At 32.1% G+C, this 25,666-nt stretch overlaps 3 protein-coding genes across 7 annotated transcripts; 1 reads left to right on the top strand and 2 right to left on the bottom strand.

The window, feature by feature from the left end:
• Window positions 1-76: 76 nt before the first annotated feature.
• On the bottom strand, window positions 77-9,474 carry LOC112721019 (protein STRICTOSIDINE SYNTHASE-LIKE 7). The gene is made up of 4 exons (XM_072206486.1): window positions 8,968-9,474; window positions 6,776-7,083; window positions 5,484-5,616; window positions 77-468 (listed from the first exon to the last, which is right to left on the bottom strand). The coding sequence occupies exons 1-4, from the start codon at window positions 9,424-9,426 to the stop codon at window positions 181-183; spliced, it is 1,188 nt and encodes a 395-aa protein (XP_072062587.1). The 5' UTR covers window positions 9,427-9,474; the 3' UTR covers window positions 77-180.
• A 2,622-nt stretch (window positions 9,475-12,096) lies between these two features.
• On the top strand, window positions 12,097-13,824 carry LOC112721018 (uncharacterized). The gene is made up of 4 exons (XM_025772106.2): window positions 12,097-12,112; window positions 12,269-12,690; window positions 13,082-13,183; window positions 13,540-13,824. The coding sequence occupies exons 1-4, from the start codon at window positions 12,097-12,099 to the stop codon at window positions 13,666-13,668; spliced, it is 669 nt and encodes a 222-aa protein (XP_025627891.1). The 3' UTR covers window positions 13,669-13,824.
• A 4,542-nt stretch (window positions 13,825-18,366) lies between these two features.
• LOC112720322 (uncharacterized) lies at window positions 18,367-24,110 on the bottom strand. Of its 5 annotated transcripts, XM_025771220.2 has the most exons (8): window positions 23,612-24,067; window positions 22,457-22,502; window positions 21,989-22,201; window positions 20,617-21,615; window positions 20,381-20,494; window positions 19,450-19,632; window positions 19,104-19,321; window positions 18,367-18,915 (listed from the first exon to the last, which is right to left on the bottom strand). In XM_025771220.2, the coding sequence occupies exons 4-8, from the start codon at window positions 21,520-21,522 to the stop codon at window positions 18,564-18,566; spliced, it is 1,773 nt and encodes a 590-aa protein (XP_025627005.1). In that variant the 5' UTR covers window positions 21,523-21,615; window positions 21,989-22,201; window positions 22,457-22,502; window positions 23,612-24,067; the 3' UTR covers window positions 18,367-18,563. The 5 variants fall into 5 exon arrangements, with proteins under 5 accessions (XP_025627005.1, XP_025627004.1, XP_072062593.1 ...); XM_025771219.2 differs by lacking the exon at window positions 22,457-22,502 and having other exon boundaries at window positions 23,612-24,110; XM_072206492.1 differs by lacking the exon at window positions 22,457-22,502 and having other exon boundaries at window positions 23,520-24,076.
• Window positions 24,111-25,666: the final 1,556 nt, after the last annotated feature.

Genomic DNA, 25,666 nt, shown 5'->3' with positions numbered 1-25,666 from the left:
TTTGTAATACAACTAATAACAAAAATCTGATTAAAATCAAACCATAGAATAGTTTAACAATACAGATATAAGATTAAAGTGTACACAACATACAACACCGCGGAAGTAGTATATAGTCTATATAGAACTAAACAGTTGAATAACGTGCATAATATATATAACTTATATTATTTTTTATTTTTATTTTTTTGAAGATGATGAGTTGATAGCAGGATATTGCTTCACATCAAGACGTAGTATAAAGGGATAAAAAAGGGAACCACAATAAATGTGATCACCAATTTTAATTCCACTTGCTAATGCTAATTTGGGATCAGAATAGTGAGCAATTGGTTTTCCATCCAAATCCACAGATATAACTCCTCCATTTTTCGCTATACTTGGATTCACTACATACTTTGCGAACATTCCTAAAGCCTTCCGAATCAAGGGATATTTGAATATTATATCCAGTTCTGAGGTTGATCCCTGCGTTAATTCAAAAGCACAAAAAAAAAAAAAAAAAAAAAAACATTATAACGTGTTATTACTTCTTATAGGCATTGATTACCAAAATTTTAAACTATAGACATTTGATTGAAAAATAATGTTTGCAACATATAGTGATTTAAAGTTAAAAAAAGTTTAATTACTCTGCTGCTGATCCTATAATTTCGCAAAATTTTTAATTAGATCTTTATACTTTTTTTTCTTTTAATTGAATTTTTGCACCAAAATTTTTTTTTAATTGGGTCCCTACACTTTTTTTTTTCTTTTTATTTAGGTCCCTGTACCAATTCTTTTTTTTTAGCTGGATCCCTATAAAATTAAGCCAATTACTACTAAGAGGGACTTAATTGAAAAAAAAATTTGGTACAGGAATCCAATTAAAAAGAAAAAAAATATAGGGATAAACAGCGTAATTAAACCTTAAAAAAATATGAAATATGTTAGAAACAAAAAGAGACTAAACTAAAGAAAGTATGATGTATTATTATTGAGTGAGTCGTGAAAGATACAATATATAAAAGTATATATAGGAGTTAGAAGAATCAAAGTAATAAAAACGTATAATTCTACTGTAAATAGACAGATATGCTATATAAATATAAATGATGCTAATTGATCTTAATTGATCCTAATTATATCTTAACATCCCCCCTCAAACTCAAGTAGGAGCTAAAGATACCATCTTGAGTTTGGATACTAGAGTCCGAAAACGAATTGGATGATGAGCCTTCGTGAATTTATCAGCAGTCTGATATAGGGTTCCAACAGGTATGAGACGAACAACATCAATAAGGAAACGTTGCCAGATAAAGTGACAATCAATCTCAATGTGTTTGGTGCGCTAATGAAAAACATCATTATGGGCAATCTGAATAGTATTGTGGTTGTCGCAAAAAATATCAGTTGGGGACAATTGAGGAAATGAGAGAGTCACCAAGAAATAAACAATAACCAGTAGTAGAGCGACAATCAGTGGGATCACCAGCCCAATCAGCATCTGAGTACACCTAAAGGGTTATAGATGAATGGGTAGAAAAATGAAGGCCATGAAACATAGTGCCTTTGATTATTGAAGAATGAGAAGAACTGCTGCATATATAGTGAGTAATACGAGGAGCTGACAAGAACTGGATAGGCGATGTCTAGTCGTGTGACAGTCAAGTAGATAATACCTCCAATTAACTGTCGATAAAGGGTAGGATTATCCAAAACAGTGTCATCCATAGGAGTAAATCGAACATTAGGCTCAAGAGGAGTAGACTCAGTGCGACAATCTGTAATTATAGCTCAAGAAAGAAGATTTGAAGCATACTTAGCTTGAGAGAGATAGATACCGTCATCTATGGATATGACTTATAGGCCAAGAAAATAACTGAGAGAACCAAGATCTTTCATCTCAAAAGTGTGGTGAAGAGATGCTTTAAGATCAGAGATACCATCAACATCATTTCCAGTAATGATCATGTCATCAACATATAAGAGTAAAAGAACAACCCCATGTTCACTTTTACGAATAAAGAGAGCATTCTCATGAGGGCTGCAAGTGAAACCGAGATTGCATATAGTGGTTCTGAACTTTTCAAACCATTCACAAAGAGCTTGCTTAAGACCATAAAAAGCCTTACGAAGAGACAGACTTTGCTAGGAGGACAAGGATATCCTGGGGTGGTTTCATACAAACCCTCTTTTTCAATTCCCCATTAAGAAATGCATTATTCACATCCATCTGACTGAGAGATCATTTTTTTACGGCAGTAATGGCCAGGAGAGCGTGAACAGATGTGAGACGAGCAACAAGAGCAAAAGAGGTGGATTTTTTACCTTAGAAGAACGATTAGAGGGAAGAGGTATGACAGCAGGAGCAGGATCATCGTGCGGTCTGGAATCATCAGGAGATGAAGAAGGCAGAAGAGTAGGAAGCTCGAGAGGTTGACTGGAGGTAGAACCTGTAGAATCATCACTAGGAAAAAGATAAATATTGGGGTTAGTAAAAAATGGTGATTGAGAAGGAATAAACTCAAATGGGGAGAACTTAGAAAACATGTGATGCTCTCATAATACAACATGATGAGATATACAGATACATCTAGAAAGAGGATCCTAACAACGATAATCCTTGTGTTCAGTGTCATAACCAAGAAAATAACATATGCGAGCTCGATGTTCAAGCTTACTATGTTCATGAGGCTGAATAAGAACAAAACAGACATAAGCAAAAACTCGAAGAGAACTGTAATCTAAAGAAGTAAGATAAAGACGCTCAAAGGGAGTAATGTTACCAAGGACAAAAGAAGGAAGTCTATTGATAATATGGACAGTAGTAAGAATGGCTTCACCCCAAGTACGCTCAAGACACGAAGAAGAAATACGCATTGCACGAACAGAGTCAAGAATGTGACAGTGTTTGTGTTTAGTTCGTCCATTTTGTTGAGACGTACCAGGGTAAAAAATCTCAGAGAAGGTACCCTATTCAGCAAGAAAATTTAAAAGTTTGAAGTCACAGTATTCCATAGTATTATCGTGTTGAAAATCTTTAATGACTTTGAAAAATGAGTTTTAATGATAGTGGAAAAATTAATATAAATATGAGATAACTCATGGTGATTAGTCATCAAATAAACCCAAGTAAAGTGTGAATAATCATCAATGAAAACTATAAAGTATCGAGCCCCTCGCATAGAAGCAGTGGGACGGGGCCCAAACATCAGAGTGGAAAAGATCAAAAGGAGAGCAAGTAAAAGATGAATTATTGTGAAAAGATAAAGCAGATTGTTTATCAGTTTGATAAGAAATGCAATCAAAAGACTCATTATTAACCTGATCCAAAACACCCTTAGACACAAGAGGACGCAATTTTTCTAATGAGCTGTGGGCAAGACAGTGATGCCACAAGTAAAGGATAGATGGAGAAGAAACAATACAGAGATTTGACACAGGAGGAATATGAAGATTCTCGAGTTCAAATAACCTTCTGACCTTACGTCTAGTCCTGATGATTTATTCCGTCCGACGATCCTGTACACGACAACTAGAAATAGAAAAATTGACATCAAAATCAAGATCAACAAGTTGACCAACAAAAATAAGATTAAAGTTTAATTTTGGAATATAATAAGTATCAGGAAGATTAAAATTTGATTGTGAAATAAAATCCTTATGTGTTGCATGCAAGAGAGAATCATCAACAGTATTGACAGAAGGTGCATTTGTAGTGGGAGATAAAGACGAGAAAAGATGACGCAAAGGAGACATGTGATGAAGGCAACCGGAATCAAAATACCATTCAGAATTAACGGGAGGAATTGAAAAAGCAGCAGGAGTATTACCAAAAAAAGAAAGAAGTTGCTTAAGAAGGGACTCAATATCGGATAGAGAAACAGGAGACGGGTATAGAGAAACGGAGTTGGTAGATTCAGTAGCAGCAGCAAAAGCAGGCAACATTCTTGTAGAAGTTGGGACAGCAATAATACTTGGTCTGATTAGGATGTGGTGCGCGAGTAGGACAGGCAGTAATCAAGTGTCCTAAAAGCTTGCAATAATGGTGGAACATTGTTGGACAATTGTAGCTAATGTGACCTTTCTGCCTGCGTTTCTGACAATCAATACAAGGATAAGAAGAGGTGCCCAAAACAATTACAATTTCGACAGAATTTATCCTTTCTGTCTATGGTAGCAAAGACATCCGATTTTTTCATAATAGTAAAAACAAAGGTGAAAGAGAGAAGAAACTGCAGGACAGAAATTGAGAAAACGGGGTGCAAAATTGGAAAGAGTTCACCAAAAAATCTTAGGATGAGTCCCACAGTATGCTATGTCAGTGCCACATCAACGGATGGAAGACACGTGTTGTTGCAGGAGCGGAGGATGAAGCCACGTCAACGATGACGCGTCAATGACCTGGTTTGCAGATCCGGGGGCATCCGGCCACGGGTCGGATTGCGCCTGCACGCGGGCTGAACACGGGTCGAAGGAAGCCGCGGGTTCGCGACACATCGATGGTTCTGAAGCGTTCTGGAAGGAAGAAAAGATTATGGCAGCAGAGAGCTTGCAGCGGCACGTCAGAGCGTTTCTGGCGACGTGGTTTGGCTCGTTGGATTCAGAACGACGAGACGAAGAGGATGATGTGGTCACTGACAGAGAAAAACGTCGAAAATGTGATCGAAAACAGAGGAAAAGAGACTGTCGAAAAAAGAAAACATGAAAGGCTCTGAACTATTTTTCATCGGAAAAAAAAAAAAACCTAAGTTCTTGATACCATGTTAAAAATAAGGGAGTAAATTGAAAAAAGTATGATGTATTATTGAGTAAGTCGCTAAAGATACAATATACAAGGGTATATATATGTGTTAGAAGAATTAAAACAATAAAAACGTAGAATCCTACAATAAATATATAGATATGTTATATAAATATAAATGATGCTAACTTATTTTAATTGATCGTAATTATATTCTAACAAAATATATAGTCAAAATTAAACTTATTATATATATGATACGAAAATTTAGTTATAAAATTTTAAATCATTAGAAGCTAATAATGATAATTAAAATTATAAGAAATTTCAGATTAATTAAACCATAAAACATGGAGGTCAAGGAAAAGGTTGGCGGGATACTACTCTTTTTGGTATGAATAAAAATTATTAGCATAGAAGGAGATTTCCCCCTTATTTACATAAATATATAGAAGTTCCATTATTTACCATACAAATGATATATATTTATATAGAAAAAATATTTTTTAAAATAAAAGATTAATAAAATAATAAAATAAGATGATAATTACTATTAAATTTATAATTTTTATTATGTACGAGTTTTATTATTTTAAATATGATTACTAGATCTTTATTTTCTTTTACTTTACCAACTTACTCATTACCAATAAAAACACCATACATAATATAATTATAATTATAATTATTGAAGGTAAATATAATTAATAATAAAAAGTAAAAGTAATTTTATTGAAATTGATGAGAATTGTTTTACCGAGCCTAATCCAATCCAATATTGGCCTTGTTCATCATAATGAATGTTATCAGGGTAGCCAGGTAGGTTATCACAAAATTTTTCAACACTTCCTTTCTTAGGGCCTTCTATGTAATATTTCTTGCATTTCATCCTGGATAGATAATCATAGAACCTTCAAATATATGCTCAATATACGGTTAATACAATATAATTTCAATGGAGCACAAGCCTTATTAATTTGCCCATCGCTAATATTAATTACACAATTTTCTTTTGAAAATGTACCTTTCATGCATTTATTTAAATTACTAGAAGTGGTCTAACAGTGAGAGATTTAGATAATATTACATGAGATTATAGCTTCAAATTAAAAGAAATTGACGCGTATGATTAATAATTGTTTTAATTAGAAATTATAATTTGAAGGGAAAAAATTCTAAATGATGTGTATATATATGATTTTTTTTTTTTTTTTTTGGTATTAGAGTCAATAACTAACTTTATAATACACTCTAAAGTCCATTAGCCCATTAAGATTATTATTAGGATCATTATAAGATTATTAACAATCAATTAAGGATATACTTAGTCTATAAACAAATGCCAATAATGGTGCAATACAAAAACTCTCTATGAATATTCTTTCAAAAATAATACTATTCGTATATTAAAATTAGTTACTAAAATTATTTATTAATGTATTTGTGTATAATATATATATATATATATATATATATATATATATATATAATTTATTTTTAATATATATTTATATTTTAACATGTATTTTATACTGATAATTGACTTTGATAACTGATGATTGACTTTGATGACTGATTTTAATGTATATGTAACATAATCAATATTCTTTATCTAAATACAAAAATTATTTGTCTTAAAAATAAAAAATTCTTTCATTCTAATAAAAAATTCTTTCATTCTATTATAATTGCAAGTTATTAAGGCATAAACACCTAAGGTATCCATCGCTATTTTCTTATTTTTGTTTCTGTATACTTTTTCATAAAAAAACAAAAAAAAACAAAAACCTAAACTTAACTAAAATAATTAAAGAGTTTAATTTTAATAAACATTTTATACGGTTATCCAATTATATTCAATTTTTTAAATGATTATTCATGTGATCAATGATAAAACTAGTCATTTTTATTGACATATCTATGTAATTAAGTGCACGTATAAAATTATTTTATATTAATAATTAACATATCAAAATTAAATCATAATTTTTATATACCTTTACTTAAGCATTTTAATAATAGAATGTTCTAACAGAATGTAACACTTACAGAACACTTTCACAGAAGATGATAAATTGCTGATCTGGTGAGACAGCAACACCATTGGGGAAGTAGAGATTATGGACAAGCACTTTTGTTTTCTTTGTTTTTGGATCATAACTCATGAATCTACCATGAGGCTTACCCTCCAACAAGTCTAAGAAGTGTTCCTTTAATGAGTATTTGTATGAAGCATCTGTGAAATAAATGGTACCATCTTTTGCTACATCAACACCATCCGTTAATTTGAATTTCAATCCATCAACCTCATCGGTAAGAAGCTCTACCTTCTTATCCTTTGTAATTCTCAACAACCCCTACATCATTAAATTAATTAAGTTGAATTCCGAGTGTACAGATCAGTGTTTAAAAAATATAGATTAGAAAGTGCATATTATTGCCATACTACATTATTTCTCAATTTTAATTATTATTAATTGATTCATCTTGTCTTATAATAATGTATAGCTTCTTTTTTTTATATAATTTTTTAGGAATATTCTTACTTCAATATTAATATAATTAACATTTTAATGAAAAATTAACTATATAATTGATTTTTTATATATATATTTAGTTAAACTTAATTGTATGTTAAATTCGTCACGTTAATTTTTTTATTATTGTGCTTTTATAAATTAAAATTTTATAATCCTTAATTGGATATTAACTTTTAGTTAAAAATAAAATGATTTGTATACTACATGTTATTGTTTCGCTCTTTTAATTTAAAATTTGTATTATATATTATCTTACTGATATATAATTAATTAATATACTTACTTCATGTCAGGCAGCTTGTTCATATCTTATGTAAGCTTAACTGTATTATATTCGTCCTTTTGTCATATATAGTCATATCTTAATTAGTACTAATAATTAATAATCCGTAGTTAGCTTCTACACCAATTTGTCAATTATCATTAGTAAAGTAAGGGAAAGAAGAAACAAGTGACAATATTATATGCAAATATAATTTCTCTATGCAAATTATGTATCTGACATATATATTAGCTACTAATAAGTTGTATCTTAGTTATAATTTATTTATAAGAATAGAAAGTAAGTTTCATTTGTATCTTAATTTCTAAACATATTACTGCACTATATATATATATATATATTGTAGAACAAAAAATATTGCTAGCTGGTGTCTGAGTATCTTTGTATCCATAACTGGACTTATATATTCATTCATTTAGTTGAGTTAATTTTCATGCCATATTAATTCATCAATAATACAAAATAAATAAATGAAACTCATCATTACAGATTAAAAGAAGAGGATTTAATTTTGTCATACTCAAATACCTACTATATTAATTTAATTATCTAATAACAGCTAGTTTAACTTTAGAAAGATGAGTTTCTAAAACACCATAATATAATAGACAACAATGACAGACATAAACTAAAAATATTTAGTAAATAAAACTAAAAATTATTTTCAATAAATAAAAGTATTTTAATTTTTAAAATTTTAAAAGACTTTAATAATAAATGTAAATATATAAAAAATACTATATACCTACAAAAAATCAATCACCAAATAATTATTATATATATATTATTTAACTTATTTTTAATATATATATATATATATATTATTTTAATATGTATTATTTATGAATAACTAATTCAATAAATTTATCCTTTTTCACGCATAATATAATTATATTTTTTATTTTCAAATAAAAAAATATTTATACTTTTAAAAAATACTTACACTTCTTCAAAATACCTTATCAAACCTAACTTTGATCTAATTATATATACAAAACCATCATATCATCTTCATTTTTAAATAGAAAGATTCTTTCCAAAACACATAAATAAAAATAGGTAGAACTGTCGAATAGTTGTTTTTATGTAAAATTATTTGTTGATAATTATTAAATATAATTTAATATATTTGATTAAATTATTATCTAACATTTTTCGGTTAGCATCTTCGTACAAAAATAACGACTAAATTTTCACCATAAAAATATAAATAGTTTTATGAGTTATACTAGGTGTATATTAAAATTAGTCATCAAAGTCAGTTATTAGTGTAAAATATATGCTAAAATATAAATACACGTTAAAAATAATTAAATCACACATGTATTTATACACAGATATATTAGTAGCTGATTTTAGTGCCTAATTTTAATATACAAATAACATTTTTGTAGTTTTATAATATCTAACACGGGTACCTTATTGGCATCGCCAACAATGAGTGCACCGCCGTGATCCAAAGCTACCCCAAGCGGTCTTCCACCGGTGTTGACCCAATCTTCCACCACCTCCGAGCCACTCACTGAGTCATCACTCAACTTGACTCGCTTGATCCAACCATCCCTACACCCCGTGTAAACCACGTTCGTTGCCACGTCGTAAACTAAATCTTCCGGCCCCGCCACGCGTCCATTTCCGACAACCTCAGACCCTCGTCGCATGTTGTCGTTGCGAGCCAGCGTGCCAGCCACCAAGTTGGGCCGGCTTATCTCGTGTGCTGGTAACAGAACCGGCTCAAACGGGTCGAGCCGGAATAAAACCGCAGCGATAACCACAGGAAGAAGAAGGACGATGACAAAGAACGTTGTCCTTCTTCTTCTTCCTTGAAGTTCAGAAGGAGTTAGTGAAACTGAGTCACAACGTTTTGAACCTGACATTTTCGTTGTCAAACGGTGTTGACTTTAGTATAAGGTGAGAGATGTGTTAATTGACATTGAAATACGTTACTTTATATATAGAAAGTTATCAAATTAAAGTACTAGAAATACCAGGACTAGCTTCTTTTATGATTTATAGTCATTAAATAGTCATTAATAATAATTTTAATAGTGTGAGATTGGTGTAAAATTTTATTTAATGATTTATTTTTCTTTGTTAGTTACATGCTGGCCAGAATTTAATAAAATTACTGATTCCTAGATTTTTTATTAAAGTATATTATATTATAAGAAAAATTTCAAGTGTACCGAAAATACTGGTGTTCTAATTATTTTAACTATTGATTTAATTAATATATATTATATATACTTTTTATAATTTAGATCAACAATTAAAATAACTGAAACACTAATGTTTTCGATATACTTAAAATTCTTCCTATATTATATATGTTTGTAATAAACTAATAATATCCACACACATGACACAGATAACAACCCATAATAATACTACGTAGACAGCAAATCACATATCAACAACGAGGGCTAAAGTGTAAATTTGATTAAGTTCGAGAATCTCAGTTATTCCTACATTTATTTAATTAATTAAGAACTATATGTAGAGCAGTTGTAACTTTTCTCTGTATATTTGAATTAATAAATAAGTTTAATTTTGATGTAGTAATAATGTAAAACATTTTATACATTTGTGTAATTATAACTATTTTTTTAAATGATTATTTACATGATGAATATAAAAAATAATTATTTTTATTAATATAACTGTTATGTGATTAGATATATGTGTAAAATAGTTTTATATTGACCATATATCAAAATTAAATTATTAATGAATATAATGTAGGGTTTTGTGTTTTACTTTCATTCCATTATATCCTGAAATACAATGAATATTAATGGTGACACAAATATTCTAGTGAGTATAAAACTGTATTAGCTTTATTATTTTTGCTTAAAGTTAAACTAAGGTATACAGGGACTACATTTTAGCCCACTCAACTAACCCAATAGAAAAAAAAATAGTTTTTTTAGAGTAAAGTATTATTTTTATTTCTAATGTTTGGGTAAGTCCCAAAGTTATTTTTAACGATTAAATCGTCCTATTTAAGTATCTAAATTTTAAAATTGGCTCAATGTTATCTTACCGTTAGGAATTTGTTAACAAAATTAACGACAAGACAAAATTGAGAGGATTTTAAAATGTTAGGGACTTAAATAAGACAAAAATATTGGGGACAAAAACGATATATAGAAATATACTTTAATTTTATCTTTTAATAATATTAATTTTTTACGGTATATAGTTATTCAATTATTTTTTAATCACATCTAAGTAAATTACACTTAATCACATTATTTTCATTCTAAATAAATTTATTTTTTTATAATTTTACTCTTACAAATTTTTACTCATCATGAAATGTTTATAAATGATTAGTACATAAACTTGCGAAAAAGAAAAAAATGATATATATATATATATATATATATATATATATATATATATATATAATAAAGTATAAATTGTACCTTTTATTTCTAATGTATCGAAATTCTTTAATGTTTAATTTAGTTAAACTTTATTTTTAATAATTTTAATCTTTTTTTCAATAATTTTAATTTTTTACCACAAATAATTACTTAATTTATTTTTTAATTTTGCACTTAATCAAAAATAAATTCACTTAAAAAAATAATGTGATTAAGAATAAAATTAAAAAAATAATTGAATAATTATCTACCGTAAAAATTTGATATATTGAAGAATAAAATTAAAAATAAAGTTTAACTAAATTAAACATTAAACAATTTCGATACATTAGAAACAAAAAGGTACAATTCATACTTTATTGTATATGTATCATTTTTTTTCTTTTCCGCAAGTTTATGTACTAGTCATTCTACAAACATTTCATGATGATAAAACATCTTTAAAAATAAAATTATAAAAAAATAAATTATTTAGAATAAAAGTAATGTGATTAAGTGTAATTTACTTAGATGCAATTAAAAAATAATTGAATAAATATGTACCGTAGAAAATTGATATTATTGAAGGATAAAATTAAAATTTATTTCTATGTATCGTTTTTGTCCCCAATGTTTTTGTCTTATTTAAGTCGCTAACGTTTCAAAATCGTCTCAATTTTGTCTCGCCGTCAATTCTGTTAACAAATCCCTAATGATAGACAACATTGAGCCAATTTTAAAACGTTAGAAACTTAAATAGAACGATTTAAAGTTAGGGTCAATTTCAAGACTTACCCCAAACATGTGGGACAAAAACAATACTTTATGCTTCTTTAAATTATTTTTCCTGTTTCAAGGGGGCAGCCAAGCTTAACAGCTAAAAAAATAAATTTTAATTTTGAATTTTATTTAAAAATACATATAAAGATATAAAATTTACAAGAAAACGAACATGCACAGTCAAAAGTCAAAAGTCAAAATACCAAACTACCAAAGTCATACATATACATGTTCAACATATTAATATTTGACTATTTGTAGTATTTCACTATTTAGTTAAGTAAAAAATAAAAAATAAAAAAATAATAATAGCAATAATAATCAGGTGATGACACCCCTTAATCAAGAGGAGCCGCCCCTAATTTGGACTGTATGACTAATTTATCATATAGAAAAATCATGGTTCTGAAAACCGGTTTGAACCGGCCAGTCGGACCGGTCGAACCGTAAACCGTTGAGAAAAGCGATTTGAACAATAAATAAAACCACAAATTTTAGAAACCGCTATCAAACCAGTGAACTGATTAGGAATCGGTCGGTCGAACCGAACTGTGACCCGACCGGTTTTTAGAGAAGACAACTAAACGTTGCCGTTTCAATCCCCAAAAATCCCTAACTATTACTCCATCGCACAGCCAAGCCCTAATCGAGCTCCTCAGTCCTCTCAGTCTCGCACACACACTCAGGCAGGGGGAGGGCTCCTCAATCTCATCGAGCTCACCTCCGTCCAGCCACCGTCTCGTGCTGCCGCCGTCATCGTTCCTTCGAACAGCCACCGCCTCGTGCTCGCTCACTTCGCCTCCATCGCGCAGCAGTCAGCGCAACCTTCGAAGCCTCCATCGGGCAGCAGCCATCGCGACCTTCGAAGCCACCGTTTGCTGCTCTGTCTCCCTCGGTGTCTCTGTCTCTCTTGGTCACTCGGTGTCTTTGTTTCTGTCTCTCGGTGTCTCTGTCCCCTTCTGCAACCACTCTTCTCTCTTGTGTATTCTCTTGGTAATTTTTTTTAACTATGAATTTATGATTGAATAATTGCTTGATTCTATGTGGTTTACTGATATAGTGAAGTTTTGTGAACTCTGATTCAAGTCATTCAACTGTAAACTGATATGGTGATATAGTGATTGAATAATTGTTTTTCTATGAACTGTGAAGTGTGAACTAATATAGTGATTGAATAATTGATTGAATAATTGTTTGCCTGTTTTAACTGATTTTTCAACTGAATAATTGAAATTGAAATTGAAATTCTGCAACTAATTGATAGGTAGGTTTTGTTTGTTTATTTCTCTTGAATTGAAATTGAAATTCTGCAACTAATTTTCTGGTTTGAGTAAGAGTCAGCTTTTTCTGCTATTTAACTTTATGTTGTTTTATGGGAGTACAGCTTGATGGAGCTATTAAGGAAGCTTTTGATGTGGCCTACAACAATATATATGCATTCCATGCTGCTCAGAAGACACCTGAGAGAATTGTTGAGAACATGAAAGTATGTATGTCATCCCAATTCTTATTCTTACTTTGGATCATCCATGTTTTATTAAGTCAATTTTTTAAACAGTTGAAAATAAATTATTTAACGATATGTTAAGTGGTGTTCTTTTATGACAATTGTTGCTTGCCAACTTTATTTGAAAAAGGCTAGATATTCCTAGAAAGATTAAATACAAAATACGTGGAAGATTTATTTTGGTTCTAGTCAGATGTGCATTACTGCCCCTGATTTATGGATTTTCACCATTATGTTTGTGCCAAGTCCTTTGATTTTGTAATTATGCTTATGTGTTTGTTCATTCTTGGGGTGTTACACCAATATTTTTATTTTGAGTCTTCTGAAAATATCAGGGAGTTCAATGCAAGCGAGTTGCAAGAAGTATTAATTCTGTGGGTCTTTCTGTTCTTGGAGGAACTGCTGTATTACCATCAACAGTTTTGATGCTTTCTATTGTAAGTGAAAATTTTTATCAAACTTGAATCAGTTGGATGTTGACATGTTTATGTTTGATTGGTTGTTTTTGTTATTTGACTTTTGAGTTTGTATTTAAATGAGATTATAACATTCTGATTTATGTAACACTTTTAATTGAGATGATATTTTAAGATTTATATTAGACTATAATTATGTTTTAATGTGTTTATTTATATTTTATTTATTATTTTTTCGGTTCAACTACAGTCGAACCGATTGAACCTATAAACCAATAAACCAATAGTTAAAACGATTCGATAACTGGTTCGATTTTCAGAACTTGAGATAAACACATCTGTTTATTCGTCGATCGATTTGATAATCCTTGTAATATTTAATTCGTAAACATATAATCACTCTTATTTAATAGGAAGAAATAAAGCAAATGATATTTGGTCAACGCCCCAATAGGGGTTAAGGGTTTAATACTTTAATGGGCTCTGACCACTGAGAGATTTTATTTTAATTTTAGAGCATAATAAAATCCTTTCTCTAATAATTTACCCACAAAAAAAAAAAAAAAAACCTTTCTCTAAGTCATTCTACGATTATTTTTTAAAAAGTTCATTATATACTCTCTCTTTTTCTTTAGTTATTTTGTAATAATATAAAAAATAATTATTCATGTAAAAATTTTTTCTTATTGATCGTACTTAGAAATCCCTTTTATTACCCTTTATCCAGAAATGAACAAAGATTTTTGAGTCACGAGTCTCAATGTCTTGTGAGTTGTCACTTTGAAATGTGTTGGTTTTACGTTGATTACTTCTATTGAAAATATTTTTAAGTAAAGATAATATCATGAATGTTAGATAATTCAATTAAACCTATCAAATCATTTAATATGTTGAAGAAGATATTCTTATTGTAAACTATTTAATTTTTAAGGAGTAAACTACCATTTCTATCCACGAAAGTTGAAAACGCTGACATATCTATTTATAGAAGATAAAAATTACCATTTGTACCCATAAAAATTGACTTTTGCAAGCAAAATTATCCAATCCCTAAAAAATTAAATAAAATTCCTAAATTACCCTTTTCTCCACCACTATCATCTCCTCCCCCTTTCTCTCTCTCTCTCTCTCTCTCAATGTTCTCAGCTACCCAATTCCAACATCAACCACATACCACCGTATCACCCTCCTCATCACTGTTTATCCCCTTCTCCGCCAGCAACGTTGCAGACCTACGCCGAGCCCAGGAGCACCGCGCCAGCTTCTCCTCGTCACCATCACCATCGGTCTCGAACCAGAGCCTACTACATCAGAAACCCTCCTCTTCATGCTACCTTATCGCCGCCGTAGCCAACCATCTTCACCTCTTTCTGCGTCGTAGAACCACCACCGTCGATGCCTGATCCCTGCCGTTGTTATATCTACCTCTCCCCTGATTTCCTTTTGCTTTGTTCTTCATTACAGGTTTTGATCTTAAATATGAGAAATTGACAATTTTTTGTGAAGGTTCTAAGAAATTAGGGTTTTATTTTGAATCTATGCATGTTCTATTCTTCAATTTGATCTGAGTTTATTCTTTTTTGTGATTTTGAAGAGGATAGTGGCTGAGCTATGTTGATGTTCAAGGGGTGAGAGAGGAAAAGTGAGAGAGAGAGAGAGAGAGAGAGTGAGAGTGAGAGAAAGAGAGAGTAGGAAGGGAGATGATGCTACGGCAGTGGTGGTTTAGGTGCTGCAGATAATGAATGAAGATGGGTGCGTGCGTGAGGGAAGAGAAGGGGGTAGTTTAGGAATTTTATGTAATTATTTAGGGTTTGGGTAATTTTGCTTGCGAAAGTCAATTTTTATGGGTACAAATGGTAATTTTTATTTTCTATGGGTAGATATGTCAGCGTTTTCAACTTTTATGGTAGAAATGATAGTTTACTCATTTTTAAGAGTAAACAACCTGAAATATCCATCAAATTAAAATATCATGAAATTTAAATAAAAAAATTATATGAAAAAAATAATTTTTCGAAAATAATTTTAAGCTTTTGATAGTAACATATTTTTCTTCTTTTGAAAAGGTGGAAGCAGCCCATCTTGAGAAATAAAAAAAATATCAACTATAAATTAAATAGGTTTAATTTATAAATTTTAAATAAAATAGATTTCTATTAATAGTATCCTAACATAGCTCACCTATAAATACCTTTATTATCTTAAGGGTTAAGTACTGAAATCGTCCCTAAGGTCTGGGGTCAAAATCAAAATCGTCCCCGACCTTTTTTCGTTATTAAAATCATCCTCAACGTTCAAAAACGCTTTAAAATCATTCTTTTTACCAATTTTATTTTTTTATTACCAAACTACCCCTCATTAAAAAAATTATAAAATAAAATAAATATAATTATAAAATAAAATAAATAAAAAAGAAAGAAAGTAAAGAAAGGAATAGAGACACAGAGAACGGGGGGTTGGGGGTGGGAAGAGAAAGAAAAAAGGGGGGGGGGGCGGGGAGAAAAAGGGAGCAGGGGGGAGGGGGAAGGGAAGGGCACCACCGCACCACCGCCGCACCATCGCACCGCCTTGTCGCCGCCTTGCCGCCCTGCACCACCACTTTCTTCTTCTTCTTCTTCTTCTTCTTCTTCTTCTATTCATGGAACGTGAGAAGCAGATGAATAATCATCTCCTCGCCGCCGCCACCGGTCTTCATTACCGCCGCCGCTCTGCTTCTCGGAGAAAGGGGGAAGGGAACGCGAAGGGAGAAGAGGGGGGAGGGAGGGTTTCGGGAAGAAGAGGGGGAAGGGGAACTCTCCTCGCCACCGCCACTGGTCTTCATTACCGCCGCCGCTCTTCGCTGCCGCCGCCGCTCTGCTCCTCGGGGAAAGGGGGAAGGGAACGCGAAGGGAGAAGAGGGGGGAGGGAGGGTTTCGGGAAGAAGAGGGGGAAAGGTTTCGGGAACGCGAAGGGTTTCACGTACGGACGCCGCCGCTCTTCGCTGCCGCCGCCACCGCTGCTCCTCGCCGGTTTCTGGTTTCTGGTTTCTTGTGGTTTCTGGTTTCTGATTTCTTGTGGTTTCTTGTGGTTTCTGGTTTCTTGTTGTTCTGATGATGATGATGATGATGATGATGATGATGATGATGACCATGATGATAATGGTGGTGGTGGTGGTGGTGGGTTCTTGTTCATCCTGTACTTCTTTTTTAAAATTTTTTAATTTATGTTGTTGTTAATTTTGGATCTGAAATTATAGTTAATGATTGATGAATTGTTTAATTTGAAATTTTTGTTGATTTGATTTTGATTGTTGCTGTTGGTGTTGGTGGATTGTTGGTGGTTATGGTGTAGCAATGGTGATGATGATGATAATGAAGAGGGTTGATGATAATACAGAGGGTAGTGGTGAAGGGGGAAAAATTTTTTAATTTTTGTATAAGGGTAAAATTGTCCGAAAAATTTTATTTATGGACAAAAGGACGATTTTATAACGTTTTGTAACGTTGGGGATGATTTTAATAACAAAAAAAGGTTGGGGACGATTTTGATTTTCACCCCAGACCTTAGGGACGATTTCAGTACTTAACCTTTATCTTAATGATATTGATTCATCACCATCCAAAAGACCAAAACATTAGTCTTCTGTGTACTTCCAAAAGAAAAATACTAGGAAACTTCAAATAGTTATTGTTATTATTGCTGCTGCTGCTGCTTGGTGCCACAGCCAAAGCAGAAGAATGTTGACCGTTGTGCCCAAACAGAGGTTCACAACCAAAACCGCCACAAAAACCCGATGTTGCAAAAAATACTAATTCCAATATATTTGATCAAATGCAAAAGCACCATAGCAGTGGATTCTATACCTATATTGCTTTCATTGAATTAAACATGATATTATATAAGACGACCAAATTTTGATATCTAACTTAAGACTTTTTGCTTCTAAAAATCTCAAATGTGATATTTTATGCAATTGAAAATTAGTGGAATATACATTTTATGCCCCTTAAAGAATCTATTTGTAATGAGATGAATTTCCCAAAAAAAATACTAGGGAAGGATGTATGATACTTAGAGCACCTACAATGGTGAGTTCCTCTTTCACTTTTTTCTGACACATAGGAACTCTAACCATTGGAGGAGAGAAGAAATGAGTTCCCGCACGGGTCTCAAGGTGAGGGAGTCCCTCTAAACAGGGACTCAAGTTAACCAATAATAACTTGCCATTTGGCAAGTTATTTTAAAAAAATAATAATATAAAATCTGAAATAATTAAATAATTATATTAAATAATGAAATAATAATTAAATTAGTAATAATTATAATAAAAATTATATTAAATAATTATAATTTTATTTAATTAATAATTTATATTAATTATTTAAAAAATAATTAATTAGATTAAATAATTAAATTTTTATTTAATTAATGATTTATATTAATTATTTATTTCATAATTAATATTAAATATTATTTATATTATTATATTAAATTATAATTAATTAAATTTACTTATAAAAAAAATAAATTTAATTTTTACACCTTACAAAATAATTCTTAGTTGAGTGAGTTATTTTTATTTTTAAAATTTAAAATACTAACGATATTATTAAAATTAGCAATTGTAAACACAAAACTATAAATTACTGTAATCCCGAATTATATATTGTGTATTATTATTATATATGAATTTATTTAATATTAATATCTTTTAATAGTGAATTATTTTTAAATTTATAAATTTAAATAATATTATTAAAAAATTAATTACATTAATTTTAAGTATTTTAATTAATTAATTAAGTGAGACCACAACAGAGATTAAAGTTAGTTCCTCTTAATGGAGAAGAGAGAGATGCTTTGAGTTCCTATTTACCGTTTATGACGCAAAAGCTGATGTGGAGTTACTTTTTATGACAGGTGGGCCATAAATAGGGACTGAGATGAGTTCCCTGGAGATGGTCTTACAACACATTCTCAGAAGAGAGAGGAGGGTCAAGCATCCCTCCAAGACCCACACCCATAAATTCTGCAGCGAATTCCTCATCATTTTTTCCCAGCATATCCTTTAAGCTACATTCAATATGCTTTCCTTTGAGTACAAAGTATCTTGGCTTTATCTTCTTTTCTAATGAATAGCTAAAATACCGAGGGTAATCAACAACTTCTCGTACCGGCCTCTCCATCGACTTCACTAAGAATTCTATTTTTGGCCTAAGAACCTCCTCTATACTGTACCCGAAGAGCGGAGAAAACGTGCGCACCATAAACCCAATCTCTTTCTCCGAAAGTCCTAACTTCATCAGGTACATCAGCCTGCAGAACATCACAGATGAACTTATGAAAATATAGAGAATGTGGGAGGTATATAATTATGATACTATAGAACAACATTAAACAATGAGAGCAACAACTAATTTTTTTTCAACTAGGTAGGATCAACTATATGCGGATCATAAAATGGAACAACAATCGACAAAAGACTAAATTGATGAGGACAATACCGATGTAGTATGGTTTTATCAGTGTCCGTTACAAGTAATTCCGGATACTTTCTAATTACCCCAGGAAGATATGCTTCCGAAACGCCAACCCCAGAAAGGAATTCAATCTTCTTCTTAAGAGTTTTATTGATGCTGGCAGCGAAAATTTCTGGGCAGCGAGAAAGAATTCTCCCAACAATTTCTCTATCCAAGCCCATATTTTCAAAGAACAGAACAACCTGCAAACAACATGGAACACAAGCTTCTTAACTGGAAAAAAAATGAAGCATTTTGAATCAGTAAGAAACAAAACTAAAGAACAGTGACATGCATATAGCATGCGTGACTGTAGAAAAAAGAGAAATACCTGTAGAAAATCTCTGGGCTTCTGCAATAGTAGCTGCGGGCTTCTAGCAATAACCCTATCTAACTTATTTCCCTTAACTCCAAGATCAGCCAACTGATCCAGCATCGACTTCAGCTTGCCAGTTGAACAACCCAACAGGTATGGTTGGCCTCTGATTGAAGAGTCAATACATATCTTTCTAACCTTTAGTGAAGCATTCTTTTTGTTACTAGTCTAGTATTTCAACAAATAACTTTTCTAGTCATTCTAATCAAATATATCCACCTCAAGTACCTACTAACTCATCCATAAAACAAGTATCACCAGCATCCATGGATACAAGCACATAGGCATTCAACAAATTCAATTCATAGTAAGGCATGAAAAGGATCAAGCACCAGCCAAAATCATGTGGATATGACATACTGCTAAAAAACTCCACACAATCTGATATAATTATGAAGATCCTAAAGAAACAACTACACAAAATTAAATCTGGTAAGTACTAATTAATTTTATAATTAGTTTTTGAAAAAGTTCTTACCATATTTACTTGAATTAATCATACCACCAGCAACTTGTAAAATCCTAAAAGGTCAGATATTAGTTAACTTGATGCCTAAAACTTTCACCTAAAACACTCCAATAGCACATCATACTAGAGTGTATGCCAACTAGGAATTTTGACAGCATTGACATGGTTGTGATTTATGATGCTAAGAAAGGATATTTAACTTGTAAAGTACAATGCAACGGGTTTATTTCAGTTTGGTATCTTACTCAATTTAAATTTTTTTGTCTCGCTATAGACTATAGAGTATGTTTAGGGAAACGCCACTTCAAACTAAAGTCCTATTTGATTTGAGTAATATTAGCTCAACTTACAAAAAGATAAAGTCACAATGCATATAATATCAATAGGCAGAGAAGCATTGGCGTTACAAAATGATACCTTCTCAGAAAGAAAAAATCCATGAACCTCCTCATAGTTCTCTTGAATGCTTGTAGATAGAACCCAAGGATATCTGATCAACAACTTGATATAATCTTTATCCACCACATGAATCTGTAAAAGCATATATTATAGCAATTAAAACTTGGTGGAAAGTAGTCATGGTGCCAAAAGAGGATGGAAGGAAAGGAATAGACTCGAGAAAGAACGAATAAACAACATGGATGGGAGGATACCTGTTTCAAGGCGAGGAGTCTAGCTTTAAGGAGTTGAATATTCCAGAACAGAATAGGCGGAAAAGAGAGTATTATGGTTGTGATATGAACTCTGGGGACTCCAATATTGTGGAGAAAATCGATGATAGGAACGATGTGGTTATCAAGTGAGAGTGAAAGTAAACGAGGAAAGGAATCAATCAAATGGCGGAAGGCAGTGTCTTTGTCAGAGAGCAAGACATTTAAGCCTCCACGCCTGGCTTCAAGCTTCTCAAAGAAGGAGAGAGTATGCTGTAGATCATCGTCGATTGGAATGGACAGGTGGAGCATCATGCGACGAATGTTGTTGATGAGGAGGTGATCAGCTTGATGAGAAAAGAAGAGATCCTTGATGGATGCAACCTTGTGCATGAGGGATGGGAGGTTCTGAGAGGAGAGATATCTAGCAAGAGTGATAGATGAAGAAAGAGTGAAGCCGAGACTCTCAAAGTAAGGGAGTTTTCCATTGTCACCTTTGAGGGAGGCAATGTGAAGAAGCTTTTCCTTGAAGCCCAAGGAGGCCGAATCAGAATTCCACATGGAGTGTTGGTCCAAATCTCTGACACTCTCCACCAACATGTTGGAGTAAGAGGGTGACTTGGATGCGATGGATAAGGACTCCTCCTCTGACACCCCTAATCCTTGAAGGAAAGTTGACACGGCTATACCTGCTTCCTTAAGTTCCCACTCAGAGGCAGAACCACAACAACAACAAATGCTGCTGCCTCGTCTTGACCCTGGTCGTCTTCTCCTTTCTAATCGAAAGTGAAAAGTAGGTGTACGTCTACATGCATTGCTCGACAGCAGAAGAAAATGATGAGGCAGGTGAAGCTCAGGCAAGAGAAAGGAGGCTGTGTGAATATGGGGAGGCCACAACTGAGACAACATGCTCACATCAATTTCAAGTTCATCAAAGCAGCATCTCTAGTCTGCACGGCAACTTGCAGGTCCAAAGAAAAATGAGGCACACCACAGACGTCTCTGATAATTGCAATTCAGGAGGAGGAAATCATGATTTAAGGACCTATGACTTTCTCTAGTAATATTGTCATTTGTCATAGTCACAAGTCTAAGTAAATTTAGTCGAATATAAGCATTCTAAATCAACAATTTCACCACAAAGCACATAGTAAATTAAAATAGTAGTACAGGTTACAACAAATGCATTCAAATCCTTAACTTAACTCTAATCATCCACAATTAAAATTCTTAATTTAACAGCCAAAATCATCAACAATATCAAGTTACTAACAACAAACTTGGTAACAACCATAAACAATTCAAACAGACTAACAGGGTAACTCAATTGTGAGAACTGAAAAAGATGTGATGGAGAAGGAGAGTGGAGACGTACACGAAGCAGCGACGGGCCAAGAGCAGAGCTGTAGAGTGATGTCACGAAGTGCTGCTCAAAATCGGCGAATGAAGGGGCAGAAGCAGCAAAGCAAGAAGTTGAGATCCATAAATCCCAATTTCATGTACCTTGGAAGAAGATGGGAGAGTGAAGAAGATGAGGAATTCATCGAACCGCTTTATTTATTGGTTCACTGGTTCAATCAGTTCAACCCTGGTTCAACCGAAAAAACCGTTTTATAATAAACACTTGATTCTATAAAAATTCAATGAATAAAGCAACTAGTTCTAAACACTCTTCTACTGCATTTTGTTACTTCAAAAGGGGATCATAAACAACTAGTTCTATGAATAAACAAACTACAATGATATGCAATGCCAAAAATAGGCCAATGATGAAATAATAAAGGGTTTCTCTCTTCAATTCTATGTTCAAGCTTGTAGCAGACCAGAATCAACAGAGTAATACCGTTAAAATAGTCCTCCTTCTTAATTCTTATATACCTCAGAATTTCCTACAAATTGAACACAACACAAAGCCTTAAAATAAAAACAAAACAGCACTCAGAAGTCAATCACCTCTTCCAAACACAGCCTTAAAACAAAACAAAACAACATTTAGAGTATGAGCATTGATCACAAAAAATTGATTTCTGAAATGAAACAAAACAAAAACAGCAGAACAACATTCAGAGTTTGAACATTGATCACAAAAAATTGATTTCTAAAACAAAACAAACACAGTAAAACCAGCAGAACAGCATTCAGAGTTTGAGCATTGATCACCAAAAAATTGATTTCTGAAACAAAACAAACAATCAAGAAAACAATGAAAACACATTTTTTTCCTTCAGAAGAAGAAAACAATGAAAACATGAAGCATATAATAAATCAATGATCACCAATATCCAGCAATAATCTCAAAGACAACAATAAATAGTTAAATACACAACAACAATTTAGCAAATAAACAAGAACAAGACCTAAATAGAAAATCCAACAAATTAAATCCTAGCAACCTAACAATTTAGCAAATTAAAACAACAGCAGCCCAACAATTTAGCAAATTATCAACTTAACAAGTTCAAGAACAGAAAATCACAACAAAAACAAAAAAAAAAATAAAAATAACAGAAGAACAACTGAACAACAACATAAGAACAATTAGCAAATTAACAAGTTCACAATAACAGTTAAAATTTACTAGAAGAACACTAATGCAAGTGGAATCATCATGCTAATAGTTTTCTGCAAAGATGCTATTTGTGCAGCTAAAATTTCCTAATTACTAAGATCCAATTATTCTAATTTCACATGCAATCAACTTACAAAGTTTCTAAAAGCTAGAAATTATAAAACCAACCATAAATATGGTTAAAGCATTTCATCAAACATGTTGAGTGCCGTAAAATTAAAACGAAATAAGAGAATTCAAAATTTAACATCAATGTGATAGAGAAGAGAACATAACTATTGTATACTTTAATTCAGTCTGAAAAAAAATCCAAACCACTACCAAATCAAATAGTTACTTATTGTAATAGAAATCAGAAGTTGCAGAGTTTGAAGCAGAGTATTGGTGTTGTGTGAGTGTATTGTCTGGTGGCGAGTTTAGGGAACTCACGACGGCGACAAAAGAGAGCAGTTCAACGGCTAGGTGGAGTGCGCGGGTTGGTCACAGAGTTTGAAGCAGAGCAACGTGGCTTCCAGACGAACGCGAATGCGATCCCGAACGGTGAACGGCGAGTGAACGCGAACGGTGAACGCCGAGCGAACGTGAACGGCGAAGAACGCGAACGAAGACGACGGCTGAACAAAGACGCGAACGTGAACGGTAAACAAATGGCGGCGGAAGCGCGGTTGAGCAGACAAAGACGACGGACGCCGAGCTGGAGGAAGCAGCTGCGATCGGTTACAGCGAACAGGGGTTGAAGACTTGGAGCACGAGGGAAGCTAGATAGACGGACGGACGGCGAACTTTGAGTGCGACGGACGGCGGCAGTATGCCACTCCTTGCAGCGGTGGCGTAGGCTTACAGTGCTATGGTTTTTGGGCTGAGTTATGAAAGAAAGGAAGGGAGAAAGGGAGAAAGAAATGAAGGAGCTTCCGTTTATGTGTAAACCGGCGGGTCCGGGTTCGACCGTCCGGTTTTCAACCGATTCAACGGTTTTCACCAATTTTTTATTAACAGTTTTACATACCTAACCAAACCGTTAATGTTGTCAGTTCGCTGTTGGACCGATTTGACCGACGATCCAATCCGATTTTCAAAATCATGTGAGGAATTGATTACACTAACCGGATTTTTTTTTCTTTTTGTCATTGGGTCTGACCGAAACAGCCCAATTTTCTTGAATTGGTCCAAACTGACCGGAGCGAAAATGAGAATCCATTTCCTTTTTTTATTTTTCTATATGTTAGACCAATATTTTTGTTAACCCCAAAAAAAAAAAAAAAAGAGAAGATAATAATTTTCTTGAATACATTCTTATTATAAATTATTTAATGTTTAACGGTAAATGGTAACAAATTTCCATGATGAGATTAACATATCATCAGATTTTAAAAATAAAATATTGTGAAATAAATTTTCGAAAAATACCTCAAATATTTTATTTATAATTATTAATTATAGAACTACTTCGTTAAAAAAACATTTTAAAAGATAATATTTAAATTAAGTAAATTAGTAAAAATAATAGAGTATATAATTTTTCTTCGATTGTCACATTAAAAATAGTAGTTGCTTTTGTATTTATTAGTATTATTATTATCATCATATATAAAAACAAATTTTACACTTTATATAATAACAATTTTAATACTTTAATCTAATAATTATATTAATATCTTAAAAAATAAAAAAGACAACATAATCGACATGATCATGTTATCAGGGGTGGGCGGGTATGATAGGAACGTAGGGTAAAGTTTGGAGCCAACTCTAATCTTATCCGTGGATTGAGAATATCCCAACCCTAACCTATCCGTTCTTAATCCGTGGATATTCGACCCTACCAGTGGATTATAAAAAAGATGCAATATTATTATATAACTTGATAATTTAAAATAGAACTGACTTTTATGTAAAAAAATATATATTAAATTATTAATTAATAATTTTTTTTATTGACTAAGAATCTTTTACATTTAGTAAAAAGTCTTTGCTTCAATATCTCTTTCGAAACATGTTTTTATACCTTCCGTGCGTGTCAGAGAAACAATGTTTTCTGGTACTTATTGTGATCAACTTCTTGTATGTTCTCATTCAATATATACTTCGATGAAATGTTTCCTTTTAATCTTCTGACTGGTCTGAAATTTGTTATACATGCCCAATCTGTAAATCTCAAACATATTTTTAAGGCTCAAATTAAAGTCTGTAATTAATATTGTTTATAAATTGATGGGTCACTGTTGAGTTTTTTTTTTTTTTTTAAGTTAAAACGATGCATTGCGATCAGTTTACTTTATATAGGTGCTACACATTTTTCCTCTTGAGATATAAAAAGATCAACCATATTTTTTAGTTATAATTGGTTAAAACTTTGTTTAACTTCCCTTTACTAATCTGGTTGCAGCTGTTTTGAAAAATGAAGTTGCCTGGTTTGATGATACTAGCAACACAAGTTCTATGCTTTCATCATGTTTAGTTACCTAAATTCTTGTAACTGCTATG

The sequence above is a fragment of the Arachis hypogaea genome, chromosome 11 (genome assembly GCF_003086295.3).
Source record: "Arachis hypogaea cultivar Tifrunner chromosome 11, arahy.Tifrunner.gnm2.J5K5, whole genome shotgun sequence".
Taxonomy (NCBI): domain Eukaryota; kingdom Viridiplantae; phylum Streptophyta; class Magnoliopsida; order Fabales; family Fabaceae; genus Arachis; species Arachis hypogaea.
Note: the sequence above shows the minus strand (reverse complement) of the source record. Positions and strands in the feature narration are given on the sequence as shown.

Bases quoted from the DNA above. Each gene is read 5' to 3' on its own strand.
- LOC112721019 (XM_072206486.1), bottom strand. From the start codon at position 9,426: ATGTCAGGTTCAAAACGTTGTGACTCAGTTTCACTAACTCCTTCTGAA. The intron at 7,084-8,967 runs GTACCCGTGTTA...TTAATGATGTAG, and splicing joins TTGTTGGCGATGCCAATAAG to GGGTTGTTGAGAATTACAAA. The intron at 5,617-6,775 runs GTAAGTGTTACA...TTATCTATCCAG, and splicing joins ATCTTCTGTGAAAGTGTTCT to GATGAAATGCAAGAAATATT.
- LOC112720322 (XM_025771219.2), bottom strand. From the start codon at position 21,522: ATGTTGTCTCAGTTGTGGCCTCCCCATATTCACACAGCCTCCTTTCTC. The intron at 19,633-20,380 runs GTATCATTTTGT...GCTTCACTAAAG, and splicing joins GATTTTTTCTTTCTGAGAAG to GTTAGAAAGATATGTATTGA. The intron at 18,916-19,103 runs GTATTGTCCTCA...GATGTTCTGCAG, and splicing joins GATAAAACCATACTACATCG to GCTGATGTACCTGATGAAGT.
- LOC112721018 (XM_025772106.2), top strand. The intron at 12,691-13,081 runs GTAATTTTTTTT...ATGGGAGTACAG, and splicing joins CTCTCTTGTGTATTCTCTTG to CTTGATGGAGCTATTAAGGA. The intron at 13,184-13,539 runs GTATGTATGTCA...TGAAAATATCAG, and splicing joins GAATTGTTGAGAACATGAAA to GGAGTTCAATGCAAGCGAGT.